The 18,496-nt window shown below is 40.7% G+C and overlaps 1 protein-coding gene across 3 annotated transcripts in view; it reads right to left on the minus strand.

Annotated features, from left to right (window-relative positions):
* Positions 1-2,529: 2,529 nt before the first annotated feature.
* CNKSR3 (CNKSR family member 3) overlaps positions 2,530-18,496 on the minus strand; it is a 59,701-nt gene continuing 43,734 nt past the window's right edge. The window contains exons 5-14 of one of the 3 annotated variants that reach the window (XM_050893847.1): positions 18,328-18,378; positions 17,961-18,002; positions 15,941-16,060; positions 14,110-14,169; positions 11,244-11,312; positions 10,352-10,498; positions 8,424-8,548; positions 5,758-5,966; positions 5,195-5,284; positions 2,530-3,671 (exon numbers count right to left, since the gene is read on the minus strand). In XM_050893847.1, the coding sequence (XP_050749804.1) occupies positions 3,373-3,671; positions 5,195-5,284; positions 5,758-5,966; positions 8,424-8,548; positions 10,352-10,498; positions 11,244-11,312; positions 14,110-14,169; positions 15,941-16,060; positions 17,961-18,002; positions 18,328-18,378 (1,212 nt within the window). In that variant the 3' untranslated portion in view covers positions 2,530-3,372. Of the gene's footprint in view, positions 3,672-5,182; positions 5,285-5,757; positions 5,967-8,423; positions 8,549-10,351; positions 10,499-11,243; positions 11,313-14,109; positions 14,170-15,940; positions 16,061-17,960; positions 18,003-18,327; positions 18,379-18,496 lie in introns of all 3 variants that reach the window. The other 2 variants (XM_050893849.1, XM_050893850.1) reach the window with 2 other exon arrangements.

Here is an 18,496-nt window from a genome sequence, read left to right on the forward strand (position 1 = left end):
TTTCTGATACAAGCCAGGACGCTGTTGGCCTTCTTGGCCACCTGGGCACACTGCCAGCTCATATTCAGCCGGCTGTTGACCAACACCCCCAGGTCCTTTTCCACCAGGCAGCTTTCCAGCCACTCTTCCCCAAGCCTTTAGTGTTGCATGGGGTTGTTGTGACCCAAGTGCAGGACCCAGCACTTAGCCTTGTTGAACATCATACAATTGGCCGTGCTCCAGCCTGTCCAGATCCCTCTGTAGAGCCTTTCTACCCTCAAGCAAATCAACACTCCTGCCCAACTTGGTGTCATCTGCAAATGATGGATAAAGCTCAAGAGGGACAAAAAAACCCCAACATTATTTGCCTTTTTGATTGAGAAGCCATGCATGAATGTGTTTTCAATGATCTTGGCTAATTTACAGTGGAAAAACTCAGCTGCATTAGACAAAGTACTGCCAGTAGGTTGAGAGAGGTGATCCTTTCCCTCTACTCGGCATTCATGGGGCCACACCTGGGGTACTGTGTCCAGTTCTGGGCTCCCCAATATAAGAGAGACATGGACATACCAGAGAGAGTCCAACGAAAGGACACCAAGGTGATAAAGGGACTGGAGCACCTCTCCTATGAGGAAAGGCTGAGAGAGCTGGAATTGTTCAGCCTGGATAAAAGAAGGCTCAGGGGGGTCTTATCAACACGTGCAAATATCTGAAAGGAGGGTGCAAACAAGACGGAGCCAGGCTCTTTTCAGTGGTGCCCGATGTCAGGACCACAGGCAATGGGCACAAACTGAAACACAGGAGGTTCCCCCAGAACATCAGGAAATGCTTTTTTACTGTGAGGGTGACCGAGCACTGGCACAAGTTGCCCAGGGAGGTTGTACAGTTTCCATCCTTGGAGATATTAAAAAAACTGTCTAGACATGGACCTGGGCAACTGGCCCTACCCGAGCAGCAGGGTTGGACCAGATGACCTCCAGAGGTCCCTTCCAAGCTCAACTATTCTGTGATTCTGAGAAACTGCAATACCACTCCTGGTAATTTCCAGAAAAGTACTTCTGTTTCCCCTGTTCATAAGGGCCAGCCAACTCTTTCCCTGGACAATCAACTACTGGATACCCTTATGACTGACTGACAAAAGGTCAAATTCAGTACCTTAACTCAGTATGGTTAGGACTTTGCAGCATAGAGAGGATGAATATAGAGAGGACGTTGGTTGGTTGGTTGGGGTTGGGGAGGGGGATTAGCTTGTATTTAGGCAAGGCAGATCTTGAAAGTTTCGTTCTGCCTAAATGCTTACAAATTCCTCTTTCCTCACAGCTTCAGTGATTTAAAGCTACCTGTTAAATTAGGGCAAGCTTATTTCACTACTCTTAGATCAAACTTCAAGAGAACCTAACCGAACAAAGGAAGCAAACTTTTCAGTGTCTTAAAAGTGTGCCCAGGTGCAACCCAAAGAAACAGAGTACATCTGTAGTTTCTTCCACATCAATATGCATGATGCTTCCCCATTTGTTTTTAAACCATGGAAAACAGGACATTAAAGATGAGCAAAAGTTCCATTTTAAAGTCTTCTTTAGACAACATCTCTGACTTTAATCTAGTGCAATAACTGTGATTTAATTTAAAACAGTTCAGTCAATTTGGGGCTGGACTAGACTACACCACAGTGCCTACAACATGGCAGTTTCAGCCCTCTTCTCAGAAGCAGGACCAAACTGGTCTAAGGTTCAACTGCACTGCAGGTGTGTTTGGTCACATCCCTAGTACAGACTGCCATCTTGGGGAGTGGAGAAGAGTGGCACAAGACAGACATCTTATAATCTGCTTTGATCAGAAAGGTCCAAACCAGCCCCCACCTAAATCACCAGTGAGTCACAATCAAATGTAATTGAGAACTGAATTTAACACCCTGTCTCTGTGGGACTGTAGCACAACTTCATAAGCTTGTTGTAACAGAATGGTCACATCTTCACAGCCAGAATTATGGTATGTTTAACACTCACGTTATCACATACAATTCCTGCCCCAGTCCAAAGTGCAAACTAGCATTTAACCTCCCCTCCTTCCCCACCAATTATTAAATATAAATTCTTCTTCTTTTCAGCAAGACCAAAGGAGTAGAGGCTGTTGGCAATGTGTCATCTATGAAAATAGTTAGTCTTACAATTAGCAGGGAATACAAAAGACTTTCTTTTTCTTTTCATTTGACTATTCTGTGCCCAGTACCCCAGACAGGAAGGTACAAACTGTATCTGTTTAAGTGTAAAAAATATATACAACTATATTTAACACTTAAATTACTTTAAACACAACTGTTTGCATGCTAACAATCTTATGTACATTCAGTTTTAAACAATACCTCTTTAATATCCTCTTCTTTTGTTAAACAAGTTTTATTTTCTTCCCAAAATACCCAATGCTACTTTAAAATTCTGGAGGGGGGAAAATTTGAGCTATATAGAAAATAGCAAGATGTCTTACAATTGCAATGTATCATAGCACATATTTTTCATAAAAACAACACATCATTCAAAAACTGAACCACTGTAAAAGTTCTCGTAAGTCCAACAGGACTGTCTTTAAAAGCTTACTTTGGTTAACAGCAAATCATTCTTAAACAATTAAGGAAAAAATATATAGTCTTTTACCACCTCTACAGATGCATTTCCTTGTCATGTTGTAGCAATCCATATATCTTTACGGATGAGCACTGCAGTCGTTCAGTGCTCTTTATTTGTACTGTGATTTCGATAAAATGGATTATATATCAGGTTGGATTGATTTGTAATTAAATTAGTCCAACTTCCTAAGATCTCTGAATAAGAGAACTCTCTTCCTAAGATCTCTGGATATCAGAGAAAGAATGGCAACACTACTACTACTTCCTCACAAGGTTGATCTCATGCAGTACTTGCAACAGCATCACTAAGTTGCATGAAACTGCTGTTTCCCTGCTTATCTTCCCTGGTCAGGTGAGTAACACAAATTTGGCTGAGCTCTACATACTCTGACACCCAGCCAGTCGCACCAGCCTCTGAGCATTCAGACAACTGAAGTGCCACTGGACTTTATGGTAATGCAATGATTTCCTCTGAGTCATTATGCATATTTCAGGTCATGTCTGGCCTCTATATCACTGAAATTTTACTCATTTCCAGGGGAATAAATGCCCTTAGCTTTTGGCCAGGAAGAGGAACTTGATCTTTATCTTTCTTCCTTCCTTGCACTATGAAACCCTCGGATCCATCAAAAATCACAAACAAAAAGGCAAAAATGTAAGATTCTCCAGGAAAAGAACACCGCATTAGTCACTATGCATCAGTTAAGCTGAAAAGTAGAGAAGTCTGACCGATGAGCAAAGGCACTTGGTAACAGTCCTGTGAACAATAGTCAATGAGTCAGCAATTTCAGTCTCGTGATCCAACTGACCAGCAGCGAGGGCTCTGTGGAGGAAGATTTTGTGGACGATGTAACACAGGATTTTTTAGCACCTTCCTCTTGAAAAGGAATTGTTGCACTGTTGTGGAGGTCTGTATTCATAAAACACCTGCTGCCTCGAATATAATCCGTTCCCCTCACTAACTGCTTGTCAGACACTGGCCTTGAGAGGGGGTGTTGTGTGGAGGGGCTTTCTTCAATGATTGGGGGTATCCTTTCATTACTGAAGTACCTGCAGAGGACATCTTCACCTGTACGAACAGGAGGAGGATAACCAATTATTGCTGACTTCAAAACCCTCCATTAAAATTTTCTATTTTTATAAAAAGATCCTGGTTACATTTCAAATTACCTAGATTTTGGTTACCTTTCATAACACATCCGGACATAAGCAGCTGTCAGTAGATTTATGGCTTTTTGCATCTTTAATATTTTTTTAAGCAACACAAAGAACAACAAAATAAATTCACACACAAAGAGGATACTGTTTGACTGTTAAATTTGGGATTCACACACACCAAAACTGCTACCTTCATGCAAATCATCATCATGAGCGAGACCTAAAAAAACCTTCTCGTAACGTGTCATTCAAGATGCTGATAGAGTTGAATCCATGTTTATCTGACTAACTCATGACTAACGTAAGAGCTACAAATATTACTCTGGACAACAGAAATTAATTTTGCAGATAAAGATATAAGCACTTCCCTGGTTTTGACCATTGATTTGTGATGCTTTCTCTGTTTTTACTCTTCCCTAGACACCTGACCATGGTGGCTGCCGCTAGAGACATCCTACTGAGCTAAACAGGCCTTTGTTCTGACCCAATACAGCTTACATACAAGCCTGCAGCACTTAAGTACATTTCAAGTGTTAAAAAAAGCCAACACAAAACCAAAAGCAAAACCAAACAAAAAACCATACACACAAAACCCAGCCCTGCCACCTGGTGATCGTTCTGTTAGACTTGTTACTTAGCTTGTTTCTAATATTCCTCCAGGTTGATGCTTCTTGTTAGCAGCTTCTATTTTTGCATTAAAATAATAGAATTCAGCTTCTGTTTTCCCTAGAATTACACATTAGCTTTCATAACTGATTTCAAGAATAAACTGAACAGTCATCCTTTCTTATTTCCCACTCTAACAGGACTCATAGCCTTTCAGATGCAAAAGCGGGGGAGGGAGAGAAGGGCAGTGGAGGAAGGAAAAAAAGCCACCCAACCTAACACCCAACGTTATGAGCTTCTGTCTCTCTCCCATTCTGTGACATCTGCAGAATATGTTGTTTTCTAACAGCAGTTGCAGCAAAAAGCAACTCCTAAAAGGCCCTACATTTTACTTTTGAGAACAAGCTTGCTTCTGTAACAGCTTCCACAGTAAGCTAAACAAACAGAAAGACTTATCAAAAAAGCAGTTTTATAATCAATATTAAATGTAGAAGAAAGGGAAAGGGGTGTGTGTAAGAGCAAAATGGTAAACCTGTGCTATAAAGAGACAAGTACAGATCTGCCCTAGTCATTCTAGCCTACTTTTAACGCTCATAAGAATTCTAAGACAGGACAACAGAAGTTTGAGCCCCAGCACTGAACAGCCTCACAAATTTCACAACTACCATCTAGCATTCCTACTAAAACCAACAATTGTCATTTTGGATCAGTTTAGCAATATGCAAACGCTAATCCTCCATTCCTAATTTAAACACTTCCATCGAGTTCACCCTAAGGAAATTTTGGAGAGGAAGGGAAGAGAAAGAGGGACAAGACCTAAAACCTTGCCTTTTCTCCCTAGTGCTCGTGGCCTAGAGAAGGGTTCTGCAGCTCCTATCCAGCTCCCATCAGCAGGCATTGACAAAGGACGAGGTTTTCCTAAAGGCAACATAGAGGGTTATGAGGAATTAAGTTTAGGAAACCAATTTTTAAATTGATACTTTTCACAATTAAGCAAAGGGAGAGATACAGCAATAAGGAGTTAAAATTGCAGAAAAAAAAAATCTCAAGATACATTGCTTTCTTATGTTTCACCAGTGGAAGTGCTGAGATAGAACAGCCACACACTTGCTCGTTTACAGGAGCAGTGGACATAAGGACCAAAAGTTATAACCAAAACACATACAGAAATGGCCAATCGTAGCAGCAGAGCCCAGATGAATGACATTCATTAAAGAAATAACAGCATTTAAGTGAAATTATTTCAGATGTGGAATTTCATTCACATTCACAATTTGCACAGACTGCCCTTAATATCCATCAAGTCTAATCAGCAGTTTTAGAACACAAATGATTCCAGCCCGACCAAAGCGTTTATCATAACAGCAATAATGAAAGTGGAATGAACTCACCATAGGACTGTGTTTTTTCCCTCATCTTGGCTGGTAGGATATTTGATTCCATGGGATACCCTGGCAACTGATCCGAATCAGCAATAGTAAACCTTCGCCTTCGACTCTCCTGATCCAGAAAAGAATTGGGAGACTCGGCGCCCTTGGACCCAAGTAGTGGCTGACTGGGTTTGTTGCCTCCTCCATATACAAAACTCCCCTTTTCATCTCTGAAAGGACATTTCACTTCAGTTAGTAGCTTAAAAGAGTTTCATGCTACAGACATGAGTAGGTTTGAAAGATACTTCTAGCACCCAGTCACACTCCTGACGACTGGCATTGTGTTGCAAACAAGCTGAAAAAAACCCAAGTCAGGTGATGGAAGACTGCATTATAAACATATTTACCAGGGAGAAAAGAAAGCTACCCCCCTCATGCTAATTCATTTTTAATGAGCCAGTAATAGAGGTACACACAGAGAATAGAGGTACCACCCCTGAAAAAGCTTTTTACAAGTGAGACCTTTCTGCCCTGAGGGTATCAAAGCTCCCAATTCACTGGCTGTTCAGCATACAGTTGTGACAGAGGACTGCATACATAGATTTATCCACCTCTGTGTAATGGCAATACCTATTGCCTCCATCTGAGGGACTATGCTTTTCAGTCATTATAAGAGCCCAGTAACTGCCACTGAGTATTCATCACCTTCTCTTTCCCCCAGACTCCCCTGAGAGTTTCAGTAACAAAGTCATAGTATATATACGTATGATTTTGAGCAATTTCTGCAGGAACTCCCTTCCCAGAGCAATCCCTCATTCCGAAGGCCAGGACCAGCCATTTTTAGAACCAGTCCTTGCGGGTACTTTTGGAAGAAAAGCTACCCTCCAAGTTAAGATTTGCCTGGGGTTTTTTCCCCCTTCCCTGTACATGCTACAATCTTATTGCTTGAAGCAACCATCAGCCAAGTCAGGCATAAAAATACACAGCTGACTGTCTAAGCACATACATACCCCAGTATTCACAACATACCACTTTTTCCAGCTCTCCATCAAGAACAAAGCTAGAGCTCAGTGAATGGGAGATTCAGGGACTGAAAATTGCACAGAAGTGTTACACCACAGCCAGAAGTGTTACACCACAACCATATGTACACAGAGAGCTCTCCTACAACACCACCATGTGGAGACTGTACCGTGGGGAAGGAAACCAGCCACTGCTCTCTGTCTCCCCAGTGTGGACCCCAGAAGATCCATGCCAGGAAGGGAAGAGAACAGGATGAGGAAGGGGAAAAAAGAAATGACCACACAAATGCACCACAGTTTCAAGAGAAGAGCAGAACATGCAGAGGTGAAATTAAGTAGCCAGACAGAAGGCGAAAGAACTGCCCTTTCTCCTCTTCCTGGCTGCCACAGCTTCCCACATTTGCTTTCTTTAAAAGTCAAAGTCAAAAAGCCTTCCCCTTTCCACACATCATCCAGGACAAGTTTTACAGCTTGCATTGCTACTTTCTTCCTTATCAACAGGGATTCAGGTCTAAAGGCATCTGAAACCAGATATAATTTTGTGACTCTTTAGGAAAGATAAACAAACTGAGCACATGGACATAATTCACCAATGTGCTTGAAACGTAATGATTTAAAGAAAAGACCAAGGCATTCTAAACTCAGCTGCTAAATCTATATGCCTGTTTTTATGCCAAGATTTTTTTTTTTTTTTTTTTTTTTTTTTTTAAGAACTGACCACGCATAAACATGAAAAACGGGGAGGGAACAGGTCAAGGTGGGTCCAACTTCAGTAAAGAGACCCTACCTTGGAGAAACCCTCTCCCCTGGTACTGCCCCAAAGACTGCAATAATACAACCTCTGTCTCTGTATCAGGCATTACATGACAGGAGGCAAGCTCTCCTCCCACATGAGTCCTGCAGCAAAAGGTCAGAGTTTCTGTGCTGGGCTATCTACATGTAACCTAAAGTGTCAGGGCAGGCCAGGAAGCATGCCTTGCCTGAAAACTCTTTTGTCCATCACCTCTCCAAGTCAGCTGGCAGGGTTCTGGCATGAGTCAACATGGACTTGAGAACAAACAAAAGTTAACCATACCATACACCCACCCACCCTCGCTGCCCTGCCTTTTGTGTACACAGGTCTGCATTTTTATAGCTTACACTGCAGGATAAAAAAAAAAAAAAAAAAAAAAAAGTTGAATGAATTGACTCTCCCTTCCCTTCAGTGGGAACATTCCTGTTTTATACAACTTGTAAGTTTAACAATTTAAAACAAGTTCTTTTCTATCCTAACTCCCACAACAGTTACTGAACTTGCTAAAAAAACCCCAACAATGGAAAAAGTTACGGACAAAAATGACTTCTTACTATGTGCAGTCGGATTTAAACAAAATCAAAAACATAACCCCACAACAAAACCAGGGATGACATCCGTTCATGTTTTGGGAACAACGCTGATCTATGTGGCACACAATAATCTTCTAATAATAGAATTTATTATGATCCTGGTAGTTTATGCATTTAAGCGTAAGCTTATGCAATCCTATGCATTTAAGCAACTAGAAGAAAGTTTGCGAGACCTGCAATTTCCTCAAGCTAATCTGCCCAGAGCTCTAACAGCAAGCCAGCTCAGAAACAAGTGTAATAAAGGATTTTTTGTTCAGTAGTGCATGTTTACTTGCATACCGAGGAGAATATGGAACAGCTGGTGGAGGCGGTATGTACAGATCCAAAATCGCTGGCTTCTCTTTTTTCAGTGAGGTATCCATGGTACTTTCTGGTGACTGGGTTGAAGTTGGTGGAGGACTGGTCTGAAATGTTAGACAGCTATCAAACATCTGAGCATTGATTTATCATTCACAAAAAGATAATTCAATAATCAATAGTACCATTTCATCCCCTAGTGAACTACTATTTCTATGCTTAATAAACACATTAAAAACTCTTAGCATTTACATTTTCCTCCACCCCTAGTTTTGGCTAGCTTTGCAATCCCTCCTACAGAAATCCTATCACAGGTAATGCATTGCTCAAGAATATTTTGCTCTTTCCAGTTCTATTTTTCCTGCAAATTCCATAGACAGTAAAAGCAGAGACAAAACCCCTTCTTCTATTTTTAGATCCATTAAAAGAATGCAATTTGTTAAATACAGATATCATCCGCAACACTTACAAAGCCAGCTCATGCTACCCTTACTCCATACAGTCCAATGCGTGGGGCATGGGCAGGAATATGGTAAAGTTCACCACAAATTGCATCAAGGGATATAACTAGGGTAAGGGAAGCAAAGGAAAAATATATTTGGTATGGCTCATCTGAGCAAGTTTGCCATTTTGCTCTTTGTGGCTCAGTTCTACGTCCCCAGCATCTTGCCAGGCTCCTGTCTGCCTCTAGGAGAGAAAAGGCTTGAAGGACCCTTTCACCTTTGTCAGGCAAGAGGACTGCACTCTCCCCTTTTTGTCAAGGACCTGCCCAGGCTTTCACTCTGGCCACTCAGTTAATGGCACCCCTGCACAAGCATCTGCCTTTTACCAGTCAGTACATTGGCGCCCAGAACTGTCAACAGGCTTCTCCAATCACTCATTCCCCTAAGGAAACACTGCTTGGCACAGCCTACATCCCAGCCCACCTCAGCTCTTCACACCAGTAACACAGTCCTTGCTTTGGGTAACCCTGGAAAACTCACAGGGTGGTGGTTTTTTTTCCTTTGGTTCTGATTAAATGACAGGCACGATGCCACAAAAAAAAAGACACAGGCATTGGTGAAAGGAAGGATGAAAAAGGAGTCAAGTGCGCATCTTCTACACAGTTTGAGAGAAGTCTTGACACAGGCAGATCTATGATAGCCATTAGCATTTCACAGGTTGATAAATTATCCTCACAGCTGTAGGGAGACCTGTGTCAGAATAGGAGTAAGAATGGGAACTCTCCCTGGTTTTATTTCAGGTAATCAGTTTAGATTCAGTTAGGTTATTTCCTCCTGTAAGCATTAAGCCCTAAGCTTTCTAATACAACAAGCCATTCCTCAACATGGTTATTTAAGAGTTATTAACATCACTTTCTCTGTCTGCTCATTACCCAATCTGTGAATTGCCCAACAACCAAATCTTATTTAAACAAGTAGTTTAAATAACTTCTTGAAAAACACTCACTCTTTCCCACCCTTCACCAGACTAAAAAGAGGAAAAATATAGGGAATAATCTAAGTTATTTCAACAAAAACATATTACTCTGTTAAATAGAGGAAGCATTCATTACTCTGTGCCGATGAATTCCATATGTATCAGCAGTTTCAGCAGTTTTGCCTCAGGTAAGTTCTCCCAGTGGCACACAGACTGATTAAAATGCTCAACACACCTAGTCCCTTTGTGTATCAAGAGGGCATTATCTGGGTTTAAGAAAAAAAAAAAAAAAGGAAAGAAAAAAGGAAAAAAAAAAGGCAAGAACATTTTCCCTTTTATCTAGGAACCAGAAGAGGACAGCCATTTCACCTAACCTTCCTCGACCTATACTTAAACATGAGTACCTGGGAGCACTTCTGGTATTTCTCTTTTTCAAGTTGTAACCAAGGCATTCCCATCCCAACACTACAGTTGAACCGGCAGCCTCTCACCTGCACCAAGGGTGGTTTCCAGCGCAGGTTCTTTAGTGGAGCGGGAGTGAAATGGAAAGAGCCAGTAGGACGTTTCTTAAGCAGCAGCCTAACTCCAGCAGGATTCTCTCGCAACTTTGCCACCAGATTTTTTAGTTGCCATCCAACCTGAGAGAGAATAAAGGCATCTTTTATTTAGTATTGCTTTTCTGAAAGCAAACAAACAAGAAAAACTCAAATCCCCCAAGTCAAACTGTCTGTTTTAACATGAACCTAAAGAGAGAAAAAGAGATCCAAAAAAGCCAGAATGAACAAAAAAAATTGGAAAGCTCCTTTTTTGGAAGGTGGTTCTTTGTTTTGTTTCAAAGAAAGGTCTCTACTTAAGCTGTAAATTAAACACTGAGATATCAAGCAATGCTCTTTATACCTCAGCTCCAGTCCTAGAAGGATGCATGGATGTACTCAAATTGAGTAACACAGGGATTCAGTGAGCTACTTTTGTCATGTTTCTTTCTCACATTGAAAGGCATTGCTTACCTGTGCTAAACAAAAATGTAATCATTTTATCTAAGTTCCAGATGAAAACGATTTGACAAATACTTGGGTTTTTTTTAAAGCCGTTTTTACCTGCATTTCAGCAGATTGTAACAATGCATTTTAAAACGGGCCTTAAATACAACATGAAGTATTTTAATGATGCATACAGCATTTAAACATGAAATATTGCATATTTATTTTATCAAAACATTGTAAAGAATAAAATCCATTGTGAAAACAAAATGTTAAAAAGCCTCAAAGATTTCAACAGGAAAACACCAGAACTGCCTCCTGACCCCTTCCATTCAGAACCTGTGGGGAGTGAGCTTTGCAAGGCAAGCATAAGGGAAGGTTGGTAAGGCTGTTTGTTACTAACCACAGTTTGCCGATTAACCTGGATCACTTCATCACCAGCATGAATCTTCTGAGATCGATCAGCAGGGGACTACAAAGAGGAAAACAAGAGGCATGTGCTTCAGCAGGTTTTCTTCCCTCCCATAACAACCCTCACCAAGCTAAGTCAAAGGTTGTATCTATAATGAAGAGCATTGCTGAAAGTTTTTGCACAGCTAGATCACACATTACATCTGTTGATGACCTGAGAAATGCAAATGAATTCAACTTGTGATTTATTTTTTATACTAAGGGAACTACAGGGAAAGGGAAAAGGCATAGCCTACATCTGTCACAGGCCAAATTGTACTTAAGTCATGGGATGGTCTCCACTGTCCTTTTGCCTCCAGTTTGTACTGTCGTTTCAGACAGCAGTGGGAGAGGACTGAAGAGAAGACTTCTGTCCTAACACAGCAACTATCTTAAACTTAGCTTTCAAATAAATGTATATTGAATTTAAAAAAAAAAAAAATACACTAAGATTTTGAATATACAGAACAAAGGACCAAAACCCCTCCAACTCACAAAATAGATCCATTGCACTTTCCCTTTTTGTTTCCTAATGTAAATAACAGCTACCAACTTTAATGTGAAATTACCTGCCTGCATCATCAAGGTCAACAGATAAAAATATATGCTTGCACACATCAAGTGTCCATAGACAGGTATTTTTCAAATACCTATCTAATAATAATACCCCTTAAAATACAATTTTCTCGGAACAAAAACCAAGCTCTGGGGAGCCATTAGCAAGGAACAGCTAAACGTGTCAATATTTATTTAGATTTATCTATGGCTGGTGCCATGCACCAGCTATCACTGCAGTTATTAAAAACGGTCTCGCTGCTATAGCACACCAACTCTGACCAGCCTTGACAACACCCAAAGCGCACAGGCATACTACCTTGGTATATTGCACCCTAGTCACGGGACAACTTCTCCTCCCATTCCCCACACCCCATGAGTAATGACCTGGCAGCAGGCCAGCTCTTCCTAGTGACTCCAGAACTAAGCGTTTGGATTAAGGACTCCCTTCTCCTCGTCATCACTCCTTCAGAGCTCAAGTAACTTTTTTGTTAGAAGGAACTGTAGGAATAAACAGTGCAACAAGGGAAGAAAGCATGGGGGAATTTGTGGGAGGCTCCAGCTATCATGAGTAACCCCATTTCTTCATTGTCTTCTTGCTTCCTCTGAGAGGAAATGCCTCCGTGGAAGTCTGCACATGTATGAGTCAACCAAGATCATGAAAAAAATGCCGGGCCAAAGTCAAGTTTGTGAAAAACAAAGCTCATTTCAAGCTGTCCTTTAGACAATCAACAGCCTGTCTGGGGGAGGGTGGGGGACCCTTGCACAGAGGACTCCTACAAGTGCCAGCTAGCACAGCAGACACTGCAATCACATCGTGAGAACAGAGGGAAGAGCAAAGTTTAGATCTAGGCCAACGTGGTGCGGGAAGTCACAAGTAGGACGGCACAACTCAGGAATCCCCTTGGCCGACCAGTGTCAAATGCATGGACTTCCCCAGTCCTTCCAATGTAAAGTACTGTCAATTTTGGGGTGCTATTCCACTGCATTCCAACACATTGGCTTCTGGGGACAGCTACTAAAATATCATTCCAAGCCTAGCAAGAAAATTGAGCTAAGACCCAGCCTGGGTCATCTAAATGATCCCACGCCACCAGAAGGACATTAGTTGTTTGCAGATCTCAGTCACTTGTCAAGTTTTGTTGCTCCAAAGGAAAGAGCTTCCCCAAAGGAAGAATCGGTGTTCATAAAAAAGCAGATGTTTAGGTCAACACTCAAAGCTATAGAAACAATACAGCCCCACTCCTGGCCTCCAAAATGAGATCTATATGCACAGGCAGCTTGTCGGCAGTCAACATTACATTCTTTCACATTTATCAGATGCTGAAATTGCTGTCAAAGTGGACTTGGTCTCTGTTGCAGATCCTATACAGAGTTATGTCAGGGCAATAGCATAAAAGCTACAAAGCTTTCAGTTTTCACTCTGAACGGCAAGCACAGATTTCCACCCACTCCTCCCTGGCCCCTGGACTTGGCAGGGGTACAACTAGAACCACTGGTTCTTTCCTATTCACAAAAAAAAAAAAAAAAAAAAAAAAAAAAGGCATCACTGCAAAAACCAAGTTCCTCCGCTCTTTTTTCTTTCAGTCACTGCTCCTGTAGAGTGCATGTCTGACAACACCACAGCATCACCCACCAGCCTCAGCTGCTGGCCAGAGGTCTGCTGCAATGACTGCCCAGAAGCCTTTAATAAAGTCTCAGCTACAGAGAGCTCACAGTGTAAGAATAAAACAAGCAACCATCTGCAGCAAAAAATACAGTTGCCTATCATGCCAACCATTTCCTTCCAGCAGACTGCCCTTAAAGTCTTACTTTTTCATAGTCTTTTTAGTCTGCAAGGTAGTTTTGTCACTGGACAGCTCACTGATTTCATTACCCATTACTGAATTTAGCACACTACCACCTAAATGTTCCCATTAGGGGAGATCGCCTTGCCAGTGGAGAGCAAATACATTCAAGACTTTGTTAAGCAAGATACCATAAGTGCTCAGAACAGCAGATACAGTAACTTATTAAAGCAACTATTTTAATGCCAAGCATCTGAACTAACTCATGTACTTGCAGAAACTGGCTTAATTAGACTAACAGTGAAACATGCAGACACAAAATATTTACAAGTTGTGGATAAACAAATGATGCATCACACAGTATTTAAAGCAGTAATATCATGAAAGTCATATGTAAAACAGGAAAAAGTAGTAAAAAAGTCAAACGAACTCAAAGCTGTCAGATAGCCTGAGTTAATCTACATTTACTTCACTTACGTTTTCTGTAGTTCCAGTAATTACATGTAATCCATCATAAGTTGATTTGATGTACATTCCCTAAATGTAAGCAGAAAATGAAAAACAAGTTTAAAGGCAAAAAAACCACATAACTTATCTGATTAAACAACTGTTGGCAACAGACTCAAAACATTATTAAAAACACTTAACAATTCACATATTTTCCCTAGAAAAGTGTGTGGTCTAATATTACAATATTCTAAATCTCTTCACAGATCACTTTTACTGTAATTAATTATAATATTTATAATGACTTAAAACACCTAATATATGGAATGCAATTTAGACACACTGTCTGGTTGGCAATACCAAACACTGCTGGTTTTGCTGTCTTGTCGGTCTTCGGCCTTGAACAAAACTTCATTTCCTTACTGCCTTGTCTGCACTAGAGAATTAAAGGTTTTACTAGATGGCCACCAGTTCTCTCCATACAAAGCACACTGACACAGGTGGGCTGCAAATATTGCCTACATGTTCTTTTACAATTTCTCTTGGCAAGTCAATATACAGGCTACCTTGTAACCACAGTGCTGACATAAGCAATTAAAGCTCTGGCAGAACTAAGTATTTGTGGCTGTATATGTTAATGCTGAATGCGAATGCAAGGACTAACTCAGATGAAGCGGGTGTTGACCATATGAACACTAAATTAAAAATCACCAACAGGCTATTAACTAATAATTGCATAGATCTCCCCACAAGAGGTGACCAGTACATTGGTTTCATCATTTATGAACAAATACATCTCTGCTTTTCCTACCTACGTCTGTTATGAGAAGCACTCACATTGAGCTGTACAGAACTGGATGTTACCCAGGAGTCGTAGGCAGCTTATCTGCCTGAAGTTAGCACGCTTGCTTAGAAGTACAAGGAAAAATACAAGATTTTTTTTGCCCCTTCCTCTCCAGTCAATTCCCCTCCCTGTTTGCCTGTCGGTATCAAATTGTGTGCACCTACCTCCTCATTTCTTACTTAGTCCAAGCTAGGCTGACTCTGCTTCATTGTAGCTTGTGCATTAACAAAGAGGTCCCTATAATTTCAAGAATGCATGACTGATTCAGTCAAATCCAGTGGCCTAGGTAAAACTATATAGCACAGTAAAACCATAAAGCTTCCTCTACAAGCGTTCATCTCTTCTGCCTTCGGGGTCGGGGGGGGGAGTGGGAATACAAAGCCACTTAAGAATTTAAATTCCCTCCAACTCATTTTAACATGTCTGTTCCCCAGCCAGAAAATCCACCAAGATTTTAAACTCAGCTTCTCACAACCAGCACTCAGCTAAGCAGCAACGAACTAGATTCAGTAACGTTACACAGCCACTGAACATTTAAAAAGATTCCTCATATTCCTGCTAACAGCAAACCTGAAAAATCCTCATATTCTTCTCAGTCTTGCTATAAGCATACACAAAAACGTGTCTTTCAAAACACAAACATCATTTCTCAGCACCTTCTCCCTCCCCCAGTCCCCCTAGAAAAACAGCAGGTTAAGGTAACCCGCAAAAATAAAACGACTGATTTCACAAGCATCTGTAAATTCCCCAATATCCTGGTTAAGACACAAATCTGCAACAATTTACCATCAAAAATTATATTTGGTATCAAACCTATTAACATGCATACCCATTTCTGGCAGCCACTCCAGCACACCGCCTGACAATTAACCTTCAGAGTTCCACCCCATGCCTCTTTCTGTTCCCTATAGGATATTACTGGGTTTGAAATATCGTGCTACACACACGTATGCAGTGGCTCACAAGACTACCTATTAAACACTGGGGACATCAGGACACTCCAGAATCGGTTCTTACCAGGCCTTCCCCAGGTTTAATGTTGGTTAAATGAACCTCCTCCAGACATGCACACTGGCTCATCAATGGATCTGTAGTTGATCGGATGGTTTTATCGCAAATGCCATTTAAAGTCTTGGCCTACAATGAGAACATACAAAAAACAGTTACAAACTTCTCTCCTGGCTTCTTCCTCTTTCAGTTGTCAAAGATGGAAAGGAAATTAGTTCTAAAACTTGGTACACTAATAAAGCGTAGTTATGAATCACTGAAACAGAAGATTCATTTGTACAGATCTATTCTACATGTTTATCTTCTTACTGTAACCTAGTACAAACAACCTGTTTCCACTAGTGCCACCCCATCATCGCTAACAGATGCCAACATATCCTCTGTTTAAAAAAAATAAACACACAAAATATAGCAAAAAATTGGGTTTGGAGTTTGTTTGCTTTAACCAAACTATAACCCATTAAAAATATTGAAACATTTTGATGCTTCCTTGTGGGAACAATTGACAGTTTTTCATATTGTTTTTTATTTCTGCTATGAGAATAAAATTGGCTGTGTGTCAAAAAAAGGGAGATGCTGGCCACTGACTTATCTGCGCAAAGCTTTACAGTATAAGGTAGGACATCTAGCACTTAAGCGTTTCAGTATTACTTTTCTCCACCATGCCTCTGAACTGACCTCTTCTGGAATGCTTACACAGGCAAGGTTCATATTGCCTTTGACCAAAACATAACTGATCCTAAGCCAACATTACGAGGAAAGGCTAATTCTGACCTTGCATGTGTGTCAGTAAAGTTAGAGGCAGAACAGCTTTGTCTTGTAGAACTTTTAACTAGCAGAATGGCTAATTAATCAGAATTTTAAAAAAAAAAAAACAAAAAAAAAAAAACAGTCCAAAAATCTGTGCCCTCCCTACACTCACTAGTTTCATTAATGCCCCACAGTGTGTTTTGGGTCTTGACGTTAACCAAAGCAATGCTGAAACTCAAAGTACATTACAAAAGCTTAAAGGAGAGGGGAGGAAGGATTAGTACACAGTACAATAGTTAGTCATACACAATTTGGGAACCATCAAGGTAAGCCACCTTTCACAAGGGGTTTGAATCCTTCAGTCAAAGTAGACACATGTAATTACAGGACACGGGTGCTGCCTCATAGGAAGACATTGGTTTGGATTACAATGGTCCCTGGAAACAATAGTTCCAACGTTTTTTGCTTTGTTTTACATCAGATTTATAGAGCAGCAATAAAATAAATCATAACAATGCTTAAGTGTGAATGCGAGGAACTGCTCAAACAAGGGAACTCCAAACAACGCCTACTTCCAGAGTGGGTGTGCACAAATGGAAAAAGAAAGATGCAAAAAACTCCCTTTTACGTGGTCTCATTATTTATGGACAAAATTATTTTTAGTTATTGTGCTACTAAATTCCTAAGCATCTATGAGCTAGCGGAAGGCCTTATCAAAGAGCACAGCCTGGTTCATGTCAAAAGCAGGAAGCGATGATTAACTGTTAAAAAATATAAAAAGCATTCCATTACGCTCCTCGTTTGGTCACACGGCTGCTTCAAACAACCCTGAAAACTCAAGCCTAAGTACAGAGACAGAACTTCAGTTCTGTGGCAGGGCTATTTTTACATAAAGAAGCTTAATAAGGCATAGTGTCTGCTTATTAAGGCACTAAATGCACATCACAGGCATAATTGGTTTATTTAACCTACGATCATTCTACAGTACTACCCCTCCCTTGAAAATTAGAGGTCTACATTCTCTTGAAAAAATAGCTGTGCAATGAAACTTTAAGGAATACTGGACTCCATGCTATTACACACACTACCCGTCTGTTCAAATCTCATTAGTTTCCTCTACAGTAAAGAATATTCACAAAATGGCCCATAACAATGTTTACTTGAATGATATGCCTGTATGTGTGGGATTGGAAAGCTGTTGTCAGTACAAGTCAGCACAGAAACCACCAAAATAAATGTGAATGCAGGCAGCTGAGTTTCAACAGAAACATGTACTTACTACAGTCTGAACTTTATCTTCCATGTCAGCCACAGTGCAGTCCTAAAAACAAAACAAGAACAAAAGCCCTACATTAGCCAATAAACATGTAAACACATCATCTCCGAAAACTCTGCGTAACTGCCACTTTAACCTCGAACTGATATAGAGTTATTCATGCTCCATGGATTAATCAGATTAGTTTCACCCAGTAGGGCTCAGATGTACTGTTAAACAACTATTTTCTGGCCCTGGTAGAAAGCAATAATAAACCTTGAAAACTAAGAGAACATGGGATTCAATTACAGCAGCAGACTATTCCAGAAAAGCAGAACCCTGCACAATAAAACTAGACTCTCAGAAGGCCGGACACACAAGCTTGCCTTACACCAATAAACTCCGACTCAGGCGCTCCTCTGTCCCAGGCATCAAAATGGATCTAAAACATATTGTTAAAAATAGAATGAAAAGTCATTTTTTTAAAAATATGCTATCGATGACATTCCTGAGGGCCAGAGGACTGCACACAAAGCATTATTTACACAGCCCAGGTACAA

This window comes from Gymnogyps californianus, chromosome 3 (genome assembly GCF_018139145.2).
Source record: "Gymnogyps californianus isolate 813 chromosome 3, ASM1813914v2, whole genome shotgun sequence".
Classification (NCBI taxonomy): Eukaryota; Metazoa; Chordata; class Aves; order Accipitriformes; family Cathartidae; genus Gymnogyps; species Gymnogyps californianus.